The sequence below is a fragment of the Hyaena hyaena genome, unplaced genomic scaffold, assembly GCF_003009895.1.
Source record: "Hyaena hyaena isolate Hyena2069 unplaced genomic scaffold, ASM300989v1 scaffold_218, whole genome shotgun sequence".
Taxonomy (NCBI): Eukaryota; Metazoa; Chordata; class Mammalia; order Carnivora; family Hyaenidae; genus Hyaena; species Hyaena hyaena.
Window position 1 is genome coordinate 511,471 of NW_024080851.1, and position 21,400 is coordinate 532,870.

General features: G+C 40.7%; 1 protein-coding gene across 1 annotated transcript in view; it reads left to right on the forward strand.

Moving 5' to 3' along the window:
• The first annotated feature begins 207 nt into the window (after window positions 1-207).
• LANCL2 (LanC like 2) overlaps window positions 208-21,400 on the forward strand; it is a 43,980-nt gene continuing 22,787 nt past the window's right edge. The window contains exons 1-2 of the mRNA XM_039242998.1: window positions 208-645; window positions 13,088-13,205. Coding sequence (XP_039098929.1) covers window positions 442-645; window positions 13,088-13,205 — 322 coding nt within the window. The 5' untranslated portion in view covers window positions 208-441. The remainder of the gene's footprint in view (window positions 646-13,087; window positions 13,206-21,400) is intronic.

The following is a 21,400-nucleotide window of genomic DNA, read 5'->3' on the forward strand; positions in this document are numbered from 1 at the left end:
CCCGCGGGGCCGGGACTGCGAGCGGACGGCGGCGGCCAGGGGACCAGGCGGCCAGGCGTGAGCGGACTCTGGGCCGCCCGGCGCCGCGGAGCCCCCGCCGCCGGGGCTCGACAGCCCGGTCGGCGTCCCCGCGGGGCGGGGGCACCACGTGGGGCAGGCACCGCGGCCGCCGCCACACGTGCCGGCCACCCGCTGCGAGGCAGGCCCCCCGGAGAGGCTCCAGCCCGCCCCGAAGCCCCGCCGGTCCTCGCAGCTGGCGGCCTTCGTAAAGGAAGCCCTCTCCTAGCGCCGCGCGGGGCCGCGGGGCGAGGCGGCGGCGGCGCGCGCGCGCCCGGGCTCCCAGAGCGGTGCTCGAAGCGAAGCGCCGCGGCAGGAGGTTTGTCCCCGCCCGCACGCCGTGCCGCGCGGCCCTGGTGGTGGGGCAGAGGGCGCGCGGCGGAGATGGGCGAGACCATGTCAAAGAGACTGAAGATCCACCTGGGCGGGGAAGCGGAGATGGAGGAGCGGGCGTTCGCCAATCCCTTCCCGGACTACGAGGCCGCGGCCTCGGCGGGGCTCGCCGCCGGAGCGGCCGAGGAGACGGGCTGTGCTCACCCCCAGCCCGCCGCCGACGAGCTCAGCCTCCCTTTTCACAACGACGGAAAGGTGAGTCGGCGGCCGGCATCGCCGGGGCCTTGAGTGGGGGAGCGCCGGCGATGGTAGAGTCCACCCGCCCCGCCCCCGTGTGACGTCACCGATCCGCGCCCGAGGCCCCACCCGGGCGGGCGTAGAGATCGGGGCCGCGTGGCGCGTGGGCGCTTTCTCCGTTTTGAGCTGCGCTGCTTCCGGGAGGGAGGGTTGTGGGTTTTATTCCGTTAGCCACGTTCCGTTTGATAGACAGAGCTTTTGACCTTAAGACTCAGGTTTCGGGCTGCCTCGGGGGGCTCAGTCGGTTGAGCGTCCGACTTCGGCTCCGGTCGTGATCTCACGGTTCGTGGGTTCGAGCCCCGCGTCGGGCTCTGTGCTGACAGCTCAGAGCCTGGAGCCTGTTGCCATTCTGTGTCTCCCTCTCTCTCTGACCCTCCCCTGCTCACGCTGTCTCTGTTTCTCTCTCAGAAATAAATAAAACATTAAAAAAAAATTAAGACTCAGGCTTCAGAACTTAAATCCCTGCCAGCTTTAGCCGACGTGCCCGCGCAGAAAACAAGAATCCTTTTCCACAACCTTTTTATCCAATCAGGATTTATCTTCCTTATTCTGCAACAACCCAGCCATTTTACTTGAGGACACAGTTACACTTTCTTTTTTTTTTTTCTGTAACAAAAGACATGTTCTTCATATTTTTCCTTACCCAAAGAAAGAGTTTTTTCTTAGCCCACGTTTAATACACTGTTGTTTCCTTTTAACCGGGATATTTCTATTAGTTATAAGGATATGTATTGATTAGAGTTCTTAATCCTTAGAAACCTTCATTTCTAGCGAAAACTAAGACGTGAACAATTATGGATTGTCTGTTCCACAGGCATTCTGTAAATTGGCTATTATGAATTTCACAATTTCTAGAAGTATATTCTTCCTTACAGTAAATTTTTCAGTGTGGCACACCTGTATACTAATGGACTTAAATAGCTCTAGTTCCTTTAATAAGCCAGAAGTAGCTGAACCTGTGTTCAGTAATCAGTGCCTCTGAATCTTATCTTGTTTGGAAATATCTAGATGTGATGTGGGAAACAAAGGCAAAGGAAGTGTAGATAAAATTACATTTCCGTATAACCCGCAGCCTGTTGACAGGTACTTGAGATAGGTTCTTCCAGGAACTGCCACCTGACAATGCTATATAGAGGGAAAAACAACTTTAACTTGACAATAGCTGGACACGCAGGAACTTGTGATTCTTCTTTAACAGGTGAAAGTCCTTTTGGAAACTTGCCTTTACCTTCCCCAACTCCCAAGTATATAATCAGTCACCCCTTGCAAGCGCAGTGCAGCTCTTTCTGCCCAACGGTCCTGTCCCCGTGCTTTAATAAAACCACCTTTTGGTACCAAAGACATCTCAAGAATTCTTTCTTAGGCTCGGAATCCCAGCGTTCCAAACCACATCAGATAGTTTAATTTACCTGTTGTTAATAATTTTGTTTAGCTTATTCACGAAAATTTCATGAGACATTAAATAGGTAACCATCATAGAAAGTTATTTTTCTGGCTGACAATTTTATAAGAGATAAGAGGACTTTATGACTAGTGCATCCAGGGAGAATAAAAATGTTATGCCTGCATCATATTTAACGCTGATAATGTTGGCAAGAACTGACCTCTGTGCTGTGGAGCCATAACATGTACCACGAAGACAGAGTTGGAGAATAAAGAAGGAAGATAGTTTATTACATTGCCTGGCAGATGAAGCTGCAGCAGGCTAAGGCCTTTAAAAACTGGAAGCCCCCCAGAGAAAGGGGCTGGGGTGGGGGAGGTTTATAGGAAAATACAGATCTAGCCGGTTTTGACAGAAATTGGGTTCTGCCAGCCTCCTACCCCTTGCCTTTAGGGTGGTACCAGGTTCTGGAAACAAAAGGCTAACTAAGAATGGAGGAGGGGAGCTTTGCAGAAGAGAAGAAAAAGGTTACTTTAAAACTGAGCTTTGCTGAAGCATTAGGGCAGCCATTTTGATTTTTGTTCGACTTTATGCTTTTAAGTGGTTTCAAAAACTCTTAAGATATGCCTATTTTAAGTAAATTAACAAACTTTAACTGGCTTCTGTTTACTGAAGACTATCCTAGATCAGGTGAACTTGAAAACCCCTTGGATTAGTTGCTGTGTTTCTGAAAGTATACTTAATTTATGTAAGCACTTATTTTTCATTAGGCAAATTAAATATAGCTCTTTACAAGTTAGTTTTGGCTGTACCATCTGTATCTTAAAAAAAAAAAATCACCCCATCTTTAACATATATGTATGGACCTACATAAAAATCCAGACAGGCAAGACAGAGCTTAGGGTTCCTGGTTCCTGGAGAAGATCTTGTAGAACAGGTACATCTCAAAGGCACAGAGAAAGGATATAAACCTCTGCAAGAGGACCTACGTTTCCTAAGTCCAGATCTTTTAGTCTATGTGCAAGACTTTTGAGGTGAATGACATAAGTTCTGGGATTGGTCAAAAGGGTAGATTGTTTCCAGAGCTACAGTTCTGTTCTTGTAAAGCCTTATTTTGTAAGAGAAGTACAATTGTTTTTAATTCCTCAAAGAATTGGATTGCAACCTGAATGATCTCAAAAGGCTGACCCAGCCATCCAACTATATTATCTTCAGTTTGCTTCCTCATATCTGGGAGAAGATTTTCAACTAAGATGGAAATCAGAAGAGTATTATGTTCCAGATTTAGAGCTGTGTCTTGGGAATGTTTACTAAATTCTTCCACAGTGGCTTCAAAATATTTTTTCTTTCCGTCTGGGTACATAGTTTTATTTTAGCTTAGGGGAGGTCTCAAAAAAAGAAAGTTTCAGGTTCTGAATATGAGCTTCCAGTTTGACCAACTGCTGACCATAGAGGTACTTAAAAAAAAAAGTCCTTTTGGGTATTTTGTCAGGTTTCGGTTGGGATTCACTGAAAGTAAATATTTCTGGTTTTATTGAACCACCCTTCGGATGCAAGAAGCATCCCAAATTGGGTGCAAAGGACACTAACCTCCCAAGATCCCGAGCCACTCCCAAAGATAGCCCAAGGAGGAGCTCAGACAATTTCCCTGAGAGCTGGGAACCGGCGGTGGGCTCCTCGCCTCAAATGCAGTGCCGCACGCATTTCTGTGCAGCCATGTCTTTGGAGCCCCCAACCTGACGGTTAGTTGAACTGCCTACACACACCGGGACATGTGTGTTCCGGGCAGGCGGATAACCGAGCCAAGTTCTCAGGACACAAAAAGAGAAAAACAATAAGGCAATAGCTGTCGCTGGGAGAGAAAGGATCAATACCCAGTGGGTTCCAGAAAGCCAATCCAGGAGTCACAATTCAGAGGTCTAATCTTGACATCCGTTTTTATCCTGCCAACTTGAATTTGGAAAGGAAGGGACAACTTAAAATTGACCTTCCTCTCTGGACCTGGCACCGCAGATAGAGATCTGGGAGAGCCGACCGGTAAGAATCTCACACTTTGCCAGCTTCTGACAGTTTTCTCAGGCTTTGCAGTGAGGGGGTATCCCAGCGGGTCTCATCCGAGTCCTCAAACTGTGGACGAGAAATAACTTTCTTTTACCCTCTGTGGCATGCGCTTGGCTGACCCCCTTTTTCTCTAGGGCAACTTGTAAATGGATAAGCTTATGGTTTTAAGTTCTCTGTTGTGGCCACTGTAATTCAGGATTGTCTTTGATAAGGTTAAGGTTTCAAGGCCGAGCCTTAAAACAAAATTTTACTCACCTGAATTCTCACCAGTTGGACCCAGTTCAGTTTTAAGTGAGACCCAGCCCAACCCCAGGGCCAGTCTGGTTATTCACTTGGACCGAGTTAGGAAGAACAAGTGTTTAAGTAAAGTCCGAAGCTTCATCATGGAAAAGCTGCAGTGCTGGGATCCAAGAGGGACTTAGCCGTGACCTCCAGAGGCAGCGAGAAAGCAACCGACCCAACAGATACCTTTGCCGGGTTGGTTGGTCATGGCACCTGGGAACCATGGGTGCGGGGGAGGGCATCTCCTTTAGGTCCTTCTTCTGACACCAGAACTGATAAAAGATAACTGGGGCATGTTAAAAATTGAAGAGTTTATTGAAGCACAAATGGGTTTGCATCGGGCAGCGCCAAGCCGGAAGTGGTTAGGAGCACTCTGTGGGACAGGAGCCAGTGGAAGAACGCGTAAAGCAAGTACAGAAGCCAGGGAAGGAGATCCTTTGCCTGGCTGCAGCTTCAGCCTGGTTTGCTGTCTCTGATGGGTTATCCTTAGCGTTTAGATTTTGTAACCCTGGGGCATTTATTGACTTAGATTGTGTTTGCTTATGTAGACCACCAGGGCTTGAGAGCCACCCCAGTGTGTAACGGCCTCGGGGTTTCATTAATTTAACAGCGCAGATTTGCCAGGTTCAGGAGAGAGCTGCATGCACAGGGACTTCGAGAAACTACTTTAAGAGACTGGCAAGGAGTAAAATATGACTACAGAAGAGAGAGCCTGAATGACATTGTGTGGCTGGAAAGGTAGATTGGAGCCAATTCTGAAGGATTTGACAGATCCTGAGAATTTGAAAACGTCTTTCGGCAGAGAAAAAAAGGAAGATGAGAAAAACTTTTACATGGTGTCTCTAATTTGGCCAAATCTTGAGCTGTCAGAAATGCTTTATTTTCTAATTCTGCTCTGTTTCTTCTGATTGCAATGCGATTGTAATGCAGTTACTAAATAAGCAGTCTCTGATCGGAGGTAAAACCTCCAATTTCTTCAACTGTTTCTGCTTTTTCTGTCATGTGGGGAATGTGTATTGTACTTATATGGGGTGATTGAGTGAAGTCTGTTAAGTTTTTTGCGAATCTAATGGTACGTGGTAAATATAGAATCAAAGATGTCACAGTAATTACACAGCATGGGGGAAGCCTAGGAATTCAAGAGCTTGGGCTTTCACTGTCTGGTGACTTTGGGTAAGCCTCTGTTTTCTCACCTAAAAATAGGAAATCATTTGGTGATGAGAAGATTAATTGAACTACCATGTAAAGCACTTAGTGCCAGTCATGTTATAAGTGCTCAGTAATTGTTAATTACCTTTATAATACTGTTATTAACTGAGATGAACCAGTTTAAAAGTTCTCCTGGTATGATAATCTTCATCACATGCAAACAGAATTCTGGCATAATAAATTTTGTTCTTTGTTTATAAGACTGTGGTTCTGATATAAACAAATTAGAAGTTTCTTTTATGAGAGATAGAAAAGAACTAGAAAAGCCACCTCAAAGCAGAGGCAGACAAATTTTTACAGTGAAATTTTGGCAAGTATTCATAGGAATTAAATAATCACAAGTCTTAGAGCTACATTCCAGTGGCATTTATGAGGAATAAAGCATATACTTTGGGATAAGGTGATTATAGCAGAGCCAAGACTGTATATAAATATAAGTTCGTCCTGCATTCAGCTGCAATAAACAGAAGTCTCAATTTGGAAGTATCTTAATCCGATTATTGTTCCCATATAACAAATCTGGAAATATGCAACTATTGGTGTTGATTTACTTCATCAAGGTCAGGGCCCGGATTTATGAGATTATTTCGGTGTTTCTCTCATCTTCTCTGTGTTTTAGTAGAAGATGGCTGCTGCAGCTCCAGACTTCATGTCTAATTTTACAGCAGGGAGAAGGGAGAAAAACGAAGGGAGTGCCAGCTGTACCCTTCTCGTTCATCAAGAAAAATAAGAACCTTCTAAGAGGTCCTAGAAGACTTGTACTTATGCTTCATTGGTCAGAACTGTGTCCTGTGTCTGTCGCTGGAAAAGCAAGTATAGCTCCTGGGGGCTGGATGCATTGCTGCCCGGAATATAACCAGGATTCTGACGGTAGGAGAGCAGAGTACGGGAAATAGACAGAGACTAGGTACTATCTTACTGGTACTCCATAGTGAGTATCAGAGAGGTAGTACTCCAGTCTTTTTCTTGCCATGCAAATTATTCTTCATCCATTTGATTCACAGTAGAAGCCAAAGCACAAGAAAGTTCAAGAAGGAAGTTCAAGATACTAGGAGTCAAAGGTCTTCACACAGTTAGATGGAGAATCAGACATTCTGCTGGCACATTCATAACAGCAGTAACATATTAATTCTTCTGGTCCGTGAGCACAGGATTCCTTTGCATTTGGCTTCAGTTTCTTTCATTAGTCATACAGTTTTCAGTGTGCAGATCTTCCACCTCCTCGGCAAAGTTTATTTCTAAGTATTTTATTGTTTTCAGTGCTCTTGTGACAGAATTGTTTTCTTTGCATCTTTTTTAGCTATTTTGTTAGCATATATCAGCACAATTGAGTTCCGTAATCTGGTTTTATGTCCTGCAACTTTACTGAATTTGTGGATTGGTTCCCTCAAGTTTTTGGTTTTGTCTTTAGGATTTTCTGTATATAAGATGATGTCATCTGGAAATGTAGACAGTTTTACTTTCTCCTTTCTGATTTGGATGCCTTCTATTTCTCTAGCTTGCCTAACTTCCAGCACTGTGTTGATTAAAGTGGTTAGAGTGTGTACCCTTGCCTTGGGCCTGATCTTAGAGGAAAAGCTTTCAGCCTTTCATCTTGAAGCGTGATGTTAGCTGTCGCCTTGTATACAGCCTTTATTACGTTAAGGTGTGTTCCTTCTATTTCCAGTTTGTTGAGAGTTTAATCATGAAATGATGTTATTTTGTCAAATGTATTTTTTTTAAACTGTTGAGGGGATCATACGCTTTTTATCTTCTGTTAACATGGTGTATCACATTTATTGATGAACCATCCTTGCATCCCAGTTATAAAGCCCACCTGATCCTGGTATAGGGTCCTTTTAATGTCTTCTTGAATTCAGTTTGTTAATATTCTGTTGAAAAGTTTTGCGTCCATATTCATCAGGGATATTGATGTGCAGCGTTCCTTATCTGGCTTTGCCAATGTTGGTCTTGTATAATGCATGTGGGGTATTCCCTCCTCTTCCATTTTTTAGAAGATTTTGAAAAAAAAAAAAAAAGACTGGTTAATTTTGCTTGAAGTATTTGGTAGAATTCGTCATCTCATTTGCAGAATTCTTTCTGGGAAGGCTTTTGATTAGTCATTGAATCTCCTTGCCCTTTTATTGCTCTGTTCATATTTTCTGTTTCTTTCTGATTGGGCATTAGTTTGTTTTATGTTTCTAGGAATTTATCCATTTCTTCTGGGGCTGTCAACTTTCTATTGTTCATAGAAGTCTTTCATGATTCTTTATATTTCTTTGGTATCACTTGTAATGTCTCCTCTTTAATTCCTGTTTTTATTTTTTAAAGTTTATTTATCTTGAGAGAGAGACAGAAAACACGCGTGTGCGAGGAAGGGGCAGAGAGGGAGAAAGAATCCCAAACAGACTCTGCACTCTCAGCACAGAGGCCAACGCATGGCTTGAACCCACGAACTGTGAGTCGGACACTTAACCGACCGAACCCCCCAGTAGCCCCTGAGTTTTGTTTTTACTTATTTGAGTCTTCCTTTTTTCTCAGACTAGCTCAAGGTTTGTCAGTTTTTTCTTCTTTCTGAAATACCAGGTCTTAGTTTTGATAATTTTTTTCTATTTTTTCTCTGATCTCTATTTAATGTACTTTGTTTGGATATTGTTTCTCTCTTTCTGCTAATGTTGGGCTGGTTTATTGTTTTTCTGGTTCTTGTGATACAAAGTTAGGTTATTTCTTTAAGATCTTAATTTTTCCTAGAATGCCTGGGTGGCTCAGTCGGTTAAGTACTTGATTCTTGATTTAGGCTCGGGACATGCTCTCACAGTTGGTGAGTTCAGATACTCCACTGGGCTGCACACTGACATCATGGAGTCAGCTTGGGATTCTCTCTCTCTTTTCCCCTACCCTGCGCATGCTCTGTCTCAAAGTAAAGAAATACATTTTTTAAAAAAATCTTCATTTTTGGGGGTTGCCTGGCTGGCTCAGTCAGCATCCGACTTTGGCTTAGGTCATGATCTCACAGTTTGTGGGTTCAAGCCCTGTATTGGGCTCTGTGCTGACAGCTCAGAGCCTGGAGCCTGCTTCAGATTCTGTGTCTCTCTCTCTGCTTCTCCCCCACTTATGCTCTGTCTCTCTCAAAAATAAACATTAAAAAAATGTTTTTTAATGTTCATTTTTTCTTAATATAGAAATTATCTGTATAAACATTATCCATGTAAACTTCCCTTTTGGAATTGCTTCTGCAGCATCCCGTAATTTAGGTGTGTTGTATTTCATTTTCATCAGTTTCAAGATACTTTTTTAATGTCCTTTCAATTTCTTGTTGGACCCTTTGTTGTTGAAGGGTGTGTTGTTTAATTTTCACATATATGTAGATTTTCTCGTTTCTTCTTGTTGATTTCCACTTTTGTAACTTTGTCAGTAAAGATAGTTGGTATGATTTCAGTCTTCTAGATTTGGTAACACTTGTTTGTGATTGTGTGATGATATGATCCATCCTTGAGAATGATATGCATGCACTTGAGAAGAATGTGTATTCTGTTATTATCAAATGCAATGTCTTACGTATATCTGTTAGGTCCATTTGGTTAAACATATTGTTTTATTGTTGACTTTCTGTTAGGATGATCTATTCATTCTTAAAAAGTGTGTATTAAAATCCACTTTTATTATTGTATTGTTTCTTTCTCCCTGCAGATCTGATTCTATTTGCTTAATGTATTAGGTGCTTTGATGTTGAGTGTGTATATTTTTTCAGTTGTTACGTGTCCTTGAAGAATTGGTACCTTTATCTTTGTATAATGACCCTTGTTTCATGTAACTGTTTTTTACTTAGTCTATCCTTTTCTTATTTTTTTCTGATATAGCCACCCTTGTCTTCGTTTGGTTTCCACTTGTATGGAATACCTGTTTCCATCCCTTTTCTTTGAGCCTATGTGTGTTCTTAACGCTGAAGTGAGTCTCTTGCAGGTTGGGTTTTGCTTTTTTTTTTTACCCATCAAGATACTCTTTGCCTTTTGGTTAGAAAATTTAATCCACTTACATTTACAGTAATTATCAACACCTAAGGACTTAACCAGCACCATCTGTTTAATAGCTTTCTGGCTGTTTTGTAGCTGCCTTTTTCCTTTTTGAGTCTCTCACTGCATTCCTTTGTCAGTTGGTGATTTGTCACCGTTGTATGCTCTGATTCCTTCGTCTTTAACTTTTGTGAATCCACTGTAATTTTTGTTTTGTGGTTACTATGAGACTTACATAAAACATCTTATAGATCTAATCTCTTTTACACCGACAACAGCTTAACCTCAATCTCATATAAAATCTCTACCCTTTTACTCTCCTTCTTTTATGCTTCTTAGTGATAAATTAGTGATAATTTATCACTTTTCAGTGAGAATTTAGTGATACTCTTTTTATATTGTGTATTCATTAACAAATTGTAATAGTAATACTTATTTTTGATATTCTTGTTCTAACCTTTATACTAAAGTGGATAACACACCATCATATTATAGTGTTAGAGTTTTCTGAATTTGACTGTATGTCTGCCATTATCAGTGTGTTTTATATTTTCATGTGGTTTTTTAAAAATTTTTTGTTCTTAAATATTTATTTTTGAGAGAGAGCAAGTGGGGGAGGGGCAAAGAGAGAGGGAGACAGAGAATCTAAAGCAGGTTCTGCAAGGTCAGTGGGACCCAAACTCACAAATTGTGAGATCATAACCTGAGCCAAAATCAAGAATCGGACATTTACCTGACTGAGCCACCCAGGCAACCCTATTTTTTCTTATGGTTTTATGTTACTAGTTGGTTTCCCTTCGTTTCAGCTTAAAGAACTTCTTTCAGCACATTTTGTTAGGCAAGAAGAGTGGTGATGAATTAATTTAGTTTGTTTGGGAAGTATTTTCCTTCATTCTTGAAATTTCATGTCTTTGGGCTGGGTTATTGGAAGGTGATTGTGATCTTTTGGGTATGTCATGTTTCCTTGATTGCTCATGAACCTGGTGGAGTCCAGAACACATCAGTGGGAACTATATCCCTTTTATACCCTCTGAGAATCTTATACACTACAGCTCTTATTTGCCTCTTCTCCCCATTCATGGAACCTTCTAAGTAATGCTCTGGATGCCATGAGAGAAAAATTAGTCTCTCCAGCAGAGTCCTGCACAAATTTGAAAACTGGGCATTCATTCAAGGGCTCTCCCCTTTCTGTGGGAGAAAACACAAGCCATCTACTTAGCCCTGTGCTGTACCACTTTAGGGAAGGGCTGATGCTGATAAAGACCAGGTCTTACCCAATCTAATGCATACAAACTCTTTTTTTGTTTGTTTGTTTTTGTTTTGCCTCTAATGGACTTTGGAACTTGTCCTCTGGAAATCAGGACCTCCCCAAAGGCTTTGTGATCTGAAAGTGACTGCTCAACTGTTCCGCATACACTCCCAGATCTCAGCCGGAGAGGGGCAGGAACCTAGTCACTGTCTCGTGTAAGTTCTACGGGCAGTACTGGTATCTGATAGACTGGTGGGCTGAACCTGCCATGGGCCCCGCGGTGCAGGGCACTGGGTTCCACAATGCACGCAGAAGCACTTCTGTCGGTGGATGGATTTTTATTGTTGCAGGACAAAAACGAGGCGTGCCTAATGCTGCAGTGATGCAGACCTCACCCTAGTTTCGATTTTTACTGTTTATCAATTTTTTCCAGAATGTACACAAGAGGTTTCTGGATCAGAGATTTATTACTGATCAGACAGACTGTAGCCGGCGAGCGGTTCGTGTGTCTCAGGGCTTCCCTGGGGACCACAGTGCAGCCAGCTCAGCTGTTCTCCACACAGACTCTGTGTAGCCTAGGCAGATATTGAAAAAAAGTCACTTTTGGGGTGCCCGGGGGGCTCAGTGGGTTAAGCGGTCCACTTGGGCTCAAGTCATGATCTCAAGGTCCAGGAGTTCGGACCCCGCGTTGGGCTCTGTGCTGACAGCTCAGAGCCTGAAGTCTGCTTTGGATTCTGTGTCTCCCTCTCTCGGCCCCTCCCCTGCTTTGTTCTTTCTATCTCTCAAAACTGAATAAACGCTTAAAAATTTTTTTAAATTATTTTTCTCTGCTTTTTATAAATGGAAAAGAGGAAACATTCTTCCCTTCTCCTTCTGAGAGAGGTTCATTGCAAATACCAAAGTCTTTGGCATGTAAATAAATCTCTCTCTGAAAAGATAGGCCTGTCCGTCATCAGTCATCAGTCTTACTACTCAGAAGTACAGACATACCCCGAAAATGTGAACACATACCTCCAGGATTGAGGAAACCTCTCCGGAGTCCCCCCAATGTATTCAATTGTAACTTAATTCCTGAGGTTTACTTTTAGTCCAGAACCTCAAATTTCAGTAAAATTTCCCCTGAAAGCCCTAACGGTGTAGTAACACAAAAACATCTTCTCTGTAGCCCCATAGAGGGACATTTCATTAGGACGGATAACACGTCACTCTGTCAGGAAAACATATAATCATAAATTTGTCTATCTCTAATAACAGAACCACAAAATACATGAAAGCAATAAATAAATAAAGAAAGGAATAAATAGAAAAACCCATCACCATAATCAAGGATCTTAATATATACCTCAGCAATTTGTGTAGCAGCTGCTGGATTTTTCAATACTCCTCAGAGACATAAAAATCTGAGCACTGTCAACTGCTTATTTAAGAATATTGCTGTTTCTCTTGAGAAAGACTACCAGCAGTGAATAAGAATACTTGTTTCTGTAGCTCTTAGCAGCCTTGGGACTTAATATTTTTAATTTTTTTAAATTATTTGTTTATCTGATAAGGCAAACCATGGTACTTGTATTTATTTTCTTTTTATTTCTAAGTGATTGAATATTTTTTATTTTTTTTTTTCTTTTTAAAAAGTACATCAATAATTTTAGGTCTATTTCTGTATTGTTGTAGCCTTTTTTTATTATATTGTTTTCTATTACAGTTATTTCCCCCTGGTCATTAATTTTTAAACCATCTTTTTCTTACATTCTTTAACTTCTGGAAGTTAACATGTTTGTTTAGTCTAATCCATCTTTTTTTTTTTTTTTTTTTAGACAGAGAAGGTGAGCAGGGGAGAGGGGCAGAGAGAGGGAGAGAATCTTAAACAGGTTCCACACTCAGTATGGACTGGATGCAGGACTTGATCCCATGACCCTAGGATCACGACCTGAGCTGAAATCAAGAGTTGGATGCTCAACTGACTGAGCCCCCCGGGTGCCCCAAATCCACCTTTTTTAAGAAATAGTTTTTTCTTTGGTTTCTATAACTTATTTTTTGTAATCTTACAATGACTTATAGTCCATATAGAGCATTATCTCATTTAACAGCTCACCGTATAAAATCAAAGTAGGACCAACGAAACACTGACATGGGCCGAGTAGCAATTACCGTCTCATGTTCTGACAACTTAGACAATATTACCTGCTCTTATGCAATTTGAATTTATGTCTTCTTTTGGGTTCTCAGATCATTCATAATTTCGCAAGGCGAATCCAGACCAAAATCAAAGATCTGCTGCAGCAAATGGAAGAAGGTCTCAAGACAGCTGACCCGCATGACTGCTCTGCGTACACTGGTTGGACAGGTGAGAGCATGGGGTCGGGTTAGTTGACGGTCCATCTGGAGGTTACAATTTTAACACTTGAATTTTGAAATTTTTCTTCTTTTAAAGGGGTATGGTTTTATACCCTTTAAACGAAATATTGAACTTCTTCAGTGATGAGATGCTTTGGAATTTTATTTCTAAAGAAATATTTTCTGGCTATAATTTGAACTTTGATATATATATAGTATGTCATATTCTTATAGCCCTATTTGACCTTATATATGGATATCTTTGAAAATGTATAATAAGAGAAAACTTGCTTCGGTACAGTTTTTTATTTGCCTTTATTACTTTGATCTTTGTGACAAGTTGTATGCGATTTCTCCATTGTACATAAACTGTTTACCCTATTGCTTGTACTCATTTGACTCATTTGGACACATACAGAATTTGCTTTTGAATTTAGTGATAATAATCGAATAAGCAACCAGTAATACACTTTACATCCAAAAACTTAATTTCAAAATCAGCTTACCTTAACTAATCTTGGTATTCTTATTATTTTTGCATGTAGCCAGAACATTGTAGTAAGTAGGGAGTATAAGGAAATAAAAGACCTTCTTCCGAGGGATTAGACTATATTATGATTATTGCCAATAATAATTTTCATATCGATTTATTATAGCCTTTGCTAAATTTTTATAGTTTAGTCAATGAACAGCATAGACATAACTATACATGTTAGAATCACTGAGAACCGATAACTGCTTTTGCAAAGCACAACCAAACAAGGCCCTGATCTTTTTTATTTGTGTTCATTTTTTATTTATTTCTTTTAAAAAAATTTTTTTAATGTTTTATTTATTTTTGAGAGAGAGAGAGAGAGACAGTGTGAGCAGGGGAGGGGCAGAGAGAGAGGGAGACACAGAATCCAAAGTAGGTTCCAGGCTCTGAGCTGTCGGCACAGAGCCCGACGCGGGGCTCGAACTCGGGAACCGTGAGATCCTGACCTCAGCTGAAGTCGGACGCTTAACTGACTGAGCCCCCCAGGCGCCCCCATTTTTATATTTATTTCTGTGATGCCTTATTTATATTTGCCTGTTATGAATACAACATTTACATAATGACGTTACAATGATATTTTTCAAGCTTTTAAACCGAGAAAGACATGGAGCTAGTTCAACTTACACAGCCAAAGAAATTTATCATAATGTAAATTTAGATAATTTTGGCTAACTTGAAGTAAATTCAAAGAAGGATAGTTTGAAAGGAAAAAATAGCATAGTTATTATTAGCACAGATTTTCCCCAAAACATCTTTTTCTTTTTTCTTTCTTTTTTTTTTTAATTTTTACTTAAATTTTACTTAGGTAACATATAGTGTGATATGAGTGAAATCATACAGTATTTAATCTTTCTCTGACTTAGTTTGCTTATCATAATACATTCTAGCTCCATCCATGTCATTGGAAATGGTAAGATTTCATTCTTTGTAGGCTAATGTTCTATTGTGTGTGTATACCCCATCTTTTTTTGTTTTAAACATATGTTTTGAAGTAGTTTTTGTTGTTGTTTAGTTCAAATTTTTCTTTAAATTCTAGTTAGTTTACATATAGTATAATAATATGGGTTTCAGGAGTAGAATTTAGTGATTCATCACTTACATATGACACCCAGTGCTCATCCCAGCATGAGATGCCCTTCTTAATGCCCATCCCCCATCTGACCCATCTCCCCACCCACCTCCGCTCCAGCAACCTTCAGCTTCTCCTCTGTAGGTAAGAGCCCCTGATGGTTTGTCTCCCTCTTTTATTTTCCTTTCCTCTATGTTCATCTGTTTTGTTTCTTAAATTCCACATATGAGTTAGGTCTTTTACTTAAAATATTTCTTGTTGAAATAGGAGGTTTAAGTCCATGATTATTAGGTCCTAGATTAGCTATGCGTCAGACACACTCAGAGGGCTTTCTAATAAACAAAAACATTAGGAGCCCCATCCCAGAATGACAAAATGAGGATCTCAGGTGGAGTCTGAGAATCAATGTTTCTTAAAAATCTGCATTTATAGTCATCTTCTGTATCACTGATAGAGCTGTGATGGAGGTAATTGGTGTGAATGATTAAAAGTAATATTTAGGACTTTGGGATTCAGGTAGCACCTTCGAATCTGTTTATACCCGTGCCTCTCCTGTCTCGTTTCCCAAAGCTGTACAATACAAGAAGAGTGAATGAAGTACCCACAATTTAAATATTAGGCAAAATTGTGAGATAGAGAATACACCAAATAATAATGGATGAAAAATAAATCGAATCCAAAATGGCTAGAAAACCACAGTGGTGTCTAGGTGAAGAAAGCCGATGGACTCATGGGTGGCAAAATGTATTCTGCAATTCCCCCTCCCCTAAATCAAGAAAGAATTATTCTCAGAAGGATGAGACACCCAGAGAGGGAGTTTTGCAGGCATATCTGGGTATGCAGTGGGGCAGGGAAGAGAGGCAGGAATAAAAAGGGGGGTATGGAGAGTGAATAGGGAACAGAGGTTATAGAATTAAAAAAAATTTTTTTAATGTTTATTTATTTGTGAGAGAGAGACAGTGTGAGCAGAGGAGGGGCAGAGAGAGGGAGACACAGAATCCGAAGCAGGCTCCAGGCTCTGGGCTGTCAGCACAGAGCTGATGCAGGGCTCTAACCCACAAACCACAAGATCATGCCTGGAGCCAAAGTCAGATGCTTAACCCACTGAGCCACCCAGGCTCCCCGAGGTTACAGAATGTTTTAAAAACCATTCCAAAAAGGGGGGATTGTTGTTAAGGCCGGAGATGCACCCCTGGTGGCACTGCTAACGTGTAGGTAGGGAAGGACCCGTCAGTGACAGAAGCCCCTTTGAAGCCAGAACGGGGAGGAGAACCAGAGGAAATCTGGTCACCCTAAGTCACCATATACAGTAAACTCTGTCTCTTAATAAGAGAATGCCCTTGAGACTAAAAAAGCTGGGAAAGATATCCTAATCCTTTCCCTCTTTTAGAGAATCTTCCTTTAAATAATAGTTGGTTCAGAAAAATTCATCTAATTCAAATCTAAGAAAAAATTCAGTTGTATACATAATATTAGGAAAAAGGAATATCACATGTTGTCAACTGAAGAAAAAATGTCACTGGGGAACCTGGAGGGCCCAGTCAGTTAAGCGTCCAACTTCGGCTCAGGTCACGATCTGGCGGTTTGTGAGTTCAAGTACCGCACTGGGCTCTGTGCTGACAGCTCGGAGCCTGAAGCCTGCTTCAGATTCTGTGTCTCCCCCTCTCTCTTCCCCTCCCATGCTCATGCTCTGTCTCTGAGTAATAAATAAAAAATGTTGAAAAAATAAAAAGAGAAACCTCAGGAAGATACCATTACAGTGTGGAGAAAATTTGCAGCATTTCCAACATTGATTTTGGAACTTACTTAAGCAATTGTGTCACAAAGCAGAACTAAAGGAACTCAGAAAAGAGATGGCAAGACAATAAAAGTAATGTGAAATAAGAATTTTGAAAGAACAAAGAAAAAGAAATGGAAGGAACAGGAAAAATCACTTCAGAAATGGAGACTAAATGACAAGGGGCTGAATAGTGACACTGCAGAAAGCACAGCAATTCCATAAAAATGAAAAAAAATAAAACCATAAAATGAAGAGAGAATTCTAGTTTCTGGTCTGGGGTGCAACAACTTTAGAAGTTGCCACTGCACCCTAACAAGTGAAAAGCTGAACGAACTGGAAGAGTAACCGATCTTAGAGCCATCAGTGAGGTGAGGTCCTAGAGCAAATGGCTACACCACAAATAGAAGAGAGAGACAGGGAGATACAGAAAAGTCACAGTTTACTGGGGCACAGATCCACCAGAAGAAACCTCCATGAGAAGCAGTGTGAGGAGAAGAAATTTAAACTTTAACTGAAGAGTTTCTAGAGGCTGAGTCTGAACAACTATGAGAGTACAAAAGCCTCTAGGTAGACCCGGTTATGAGGAGGCTTCCGCACTTTTCTTGTGAGGTCAACTCCAGTTCTCTCAGGTCCTCACTGTAGGTATTGGAGAAAAATCCCTTTGTGCTTCTGGAAAGGCGAGGAAAAAGGAGCCATTTTGGAAATATTCCAGAGCAATCTGCTTTTCATAACAAGACCAGTCCTTAGGAGAAACGTTTTTACCAGAGCCTCACCCTCTGGAGTTTTATTGAACCCAGACTTCCCTGGGGGGAGGGAAATACCCAGCTCCTGCCCCTTGGAACTATCCCATCCAGCCTCCAGGGAAGAAAACACTGAGAAGCTCTAGTAAACTTCATAGTCCAGGGACATAGATTCACAAAAAGTCTGAGACCTAACTATAGAATCATAGAAAGCTCCCACTCCCCTATTCCTGACTACCACATTACTGAAGGACTAGGTACTGCAGTTTCTTTTATCCAGTACATTATATCTACCTTGCAATAAAAAATTACAAGGAATAGGGCACCTGGGTGGCTCAGTCGGTTAAGTGTCAGACTCCTGAATTTGGCTCAGGTCATGATCTCATGGTTCGTGAGTTCAAGCCACATATCAGGCTCCATGCTGACAATGTGGAACCTGCTTGGGATTCTCTCTCTCTCCCTCTCTCTGCTCCTTCCCTACTTGGGCACTGTCTCTCTGTCTCTATCAAAATAGAATAAACTTAAGTAAAAGTCACAAGGAGTATTAAAAGACAAAAAAAATTAAATAGGGTTAAAATATTTTGAAGTGAGTAAATAAACATCAGACCCAAAATCAGATATAGCAGGAATGTTGGAATTATCAAACCAGGAATTTTCAAATACTGTGCTTAATATGCTAAGGAATTTAGTGAAAAAAATAAACATGCAAAAATAATAATGTAAGTAGAGAGATGGCAATTCTTTTATTTTTAAATTCTTATTTAAATTCTTATCACCAGAAGTCGTAACTACTAAAAGGAAATAAAAATGTATACAGATTGGGAAGGAAGAAATAAAATTATCTCTGCAGATGACATGATCATTCTTTGTAGAAAATCAGAAATAACAGGGACGCCTGGGTGGCTCATTTGGTTGAGCATCCAACTCGTGATTTCGGCTCAGGACATGATCCCAGGCCCAGGGTCATGAGATCGAGCCCTGCACAGGCTCTGTGCTGGGCACGGAGCCTGCTTGAGTTGCTGCTTTCTCTCCCTCTCTCCCTTTCCCTCTCCTGCTTGCAATCTCTTGCTCTCTTTTTATTTAAAATAAAAATTTAAAAAAAAGAACAAAAAATCAATTAATAAACACTTATTGTAAGGTTGCAAGATATGAGGTTAATATACAAAAGTGAGTTCACTTCACTATATAACAATAATGAATAAGTAGAATTTGAAGTTAAAAACACAATCCATATACATTAGCACCTCCCAAATGAAATAGGTATAAATTTAACAAAATATTTACAAAGGCTACATGAGATAAACTGTAAAAGTCCTATAAATGATATAAAAGGAGAACTAAATAAATAGAAAGATATTCCATTTTCATGGATAGGAAGACTCAATATTATCATTTTTTTCATCTTGATCTATAGATTCAGTGCAATGCCAGTTAAAATTGGAGCAAGTTATTTTCTGGATATTGACAAGCTGATTCTAAAGTTCATATGGAAAGGCAAAATATCCAGAATGGCCAACTCAGTATTAAAAGAGCAAAGTTGGAGGACTAATATTACCTGAATACAAGACTTAACAAGAATACTGTAATGCTACAGTAATCAAAACAGTGTGGGACTAGTACAGAAACAAATAGGGGTGCCTGGGTGCCTCAGTCACTTAAGCATCTGATTCTTGATTTTAGCTCAGGTCGTGATCTCAGGGTCATGAGATCAAGCACCATGTCAGGCTCCATGCTCAGCTTGGGATTCTCTCTCTCTCTTTCCTCTCTCCCTCCCTCCCTCCTTCCCTCTGTTCCTGTCCCCCTCTCACGCTCTCTCTCAAAATAAATAACTTAAAAAAAAAATAGACAGATGGGTAGAATAGAATAGAGAGCCCAGAAATAGACTTGCTTAAATGTAGCTTAGCAAATAGAGTCCACTGGTCTTTGACAAAACAGCGAAAGTAATACAGTGGAGCAAAGATAGTCATTTTAACCAGTGATACTGGAACAACAGGGCGTGCACATGCAACAAAACTAATTTCAACATCTTTAAAAAAAAAAATTCTCTCAAAATGATCATAGACCTAGATGTAAAATGGAAAATGACAAAACTAGACGATAACATAGAAGAACACCTAGGTGGCCTTTTTATATATGACACCAAAGGCATGATTCATGATAGAAATAAATGCTCATCATGCCTTTGTTAAAATTAAAAACTGCTCTGAGAAAGATAATGTCAAGGGAATGGGAAGACAAGCCACAGACAAGGAGAAAATATCTGCTAAAGACATATCTGATAAAGGATTTTTATGTAACATATACAGAGAGCTCTTACTACTCAATAAGGTGGGGAAAAAAGCCAACCCTATTACAGAACATGCAGAAAACCTGAAAGGGCCCTCACCAAAGAAGATAATACAGATGCGAAATAAGTATATGAAAAGATGTTTAACATCTTATGTTATTAAGCAATTGTCAAAATCTAAAACACTGACGATACCAATTCCTGGTCACAGTGTGGAACAAAACTCTCACTTAATGCTAGTATATATTTAGTTCCCCTTTCTCCACATCCTCACCAACAACTGTTCTTTCCTGAATTGTTTATTTTTTTCTTAAATAGTTTATTAGCAAGTTGGTTTCCATATAACACCCAGTGCTCATCCCCATAAGTGCCCTCCTCCATGCCCATCACCCCTCTTCCCCTCTCCCCCACCCCCATCAGCCCTCAGTTCTCAGCATTCAAGAGTCTCTCATGGTTTCCCTCCTTCTCCCCCACTAGTTTTCCCCTTCCCCTCCCCCATGGTCCTCTGTTAAGTTCCTCCTAATCCACCTATATGTGAAAACATATGGTATCTGTCCTTCTCTGCCTGATTTATTTCACTCAGCATAACATCCTCAAGGTCCATCCACATTGCTACACGTGGCCAGATTTCATCCTTTCTCACTGCCATGTAGGATTCCATTGTATAGATAAACCACATCTTGATCCATTCGTCCATTGATGGACACTTAGGCTCTTTCCATGATTTAGCTATTGTTGAGAGTGCTGCTATGAACATTGAGATACATGTGCACCTATGCATCAGCACTCCTGAATCCCTTGGGTAAATTCCTACCAGTGCTGTTGCTGGGTCATAGGGGAGTTCTATTGTTAATTTTCTGAGGAGCCTCCATACTGTTTTTCAGAGGGGCTGCATCAGTTTACATTCCCACCAACAGTGTAGGAGGGTGTCCATTTCTCCACATCCTCGCCAGCATCTTGAGTCTCCCTGATTTGTTCATTTTAGCCACTCTGACTGATATGAGGTGCTATCTCATTGTGATTTGATTTGTATTTCCCTGATGAGAAGTGATGTTGAGCATCTTTTCATGTGTCTGTTAGCCATCTGGATGTCTTCTTTGGAAGAGTGTCTATTCATGTCTTCTGCCCGCTTCTTCACTGGGTTATTTGTTTGTTGAGTGTTGAGTTTGATAACTTTTTTATGGATTTTGGATACTAACCCTTTATTCAGTATGTCAGTTGCACATATCTTTTCCTATTCCATTGGTTGCCTGTTAGTTTTGTTGATTGTTTCCTTCAGTGTGCAGAAGCTTTTTATCTTGATGAGGTCCCAATAGTTCACTTTTGCTTTTATTTCCATGGCAAGTAAGAAGTTGAGGCAGCTTGGTGGGAATGCAAACTGGTGCAGCCACTCTGGAAAACAGTATGGAGGTTCCTCAAAAAGTTAAAAATGGAACTACCGTATCACTCAGCAATTACGCTACTAGGTATTTATCCAAAGAATACAGAAGTGGCACGTGTACCCCAATGTTTATAGTAGCACTATCAACAATAGCCAAATTATGGAAAGAGCTCAAGTGTCCATTGACTGATGAATGGATAAAGAAGTGTGTGTGTGTGTGTGTGTGTGTGTGTGTAACAAAGATTGAGTGAGAATCTCTAAGCCTGATATATATTTGCTATCTGGTCATTTACCAAAAAAAAAAAAAAAAAAAAAAAAAAATGTTGCCAGCCCTATAGTAGAGAACTAGCCAAAATATTGAGGCATAAGCTTATAGTAACATTGATTACTTTTAATTATAGACTTAAGATTCA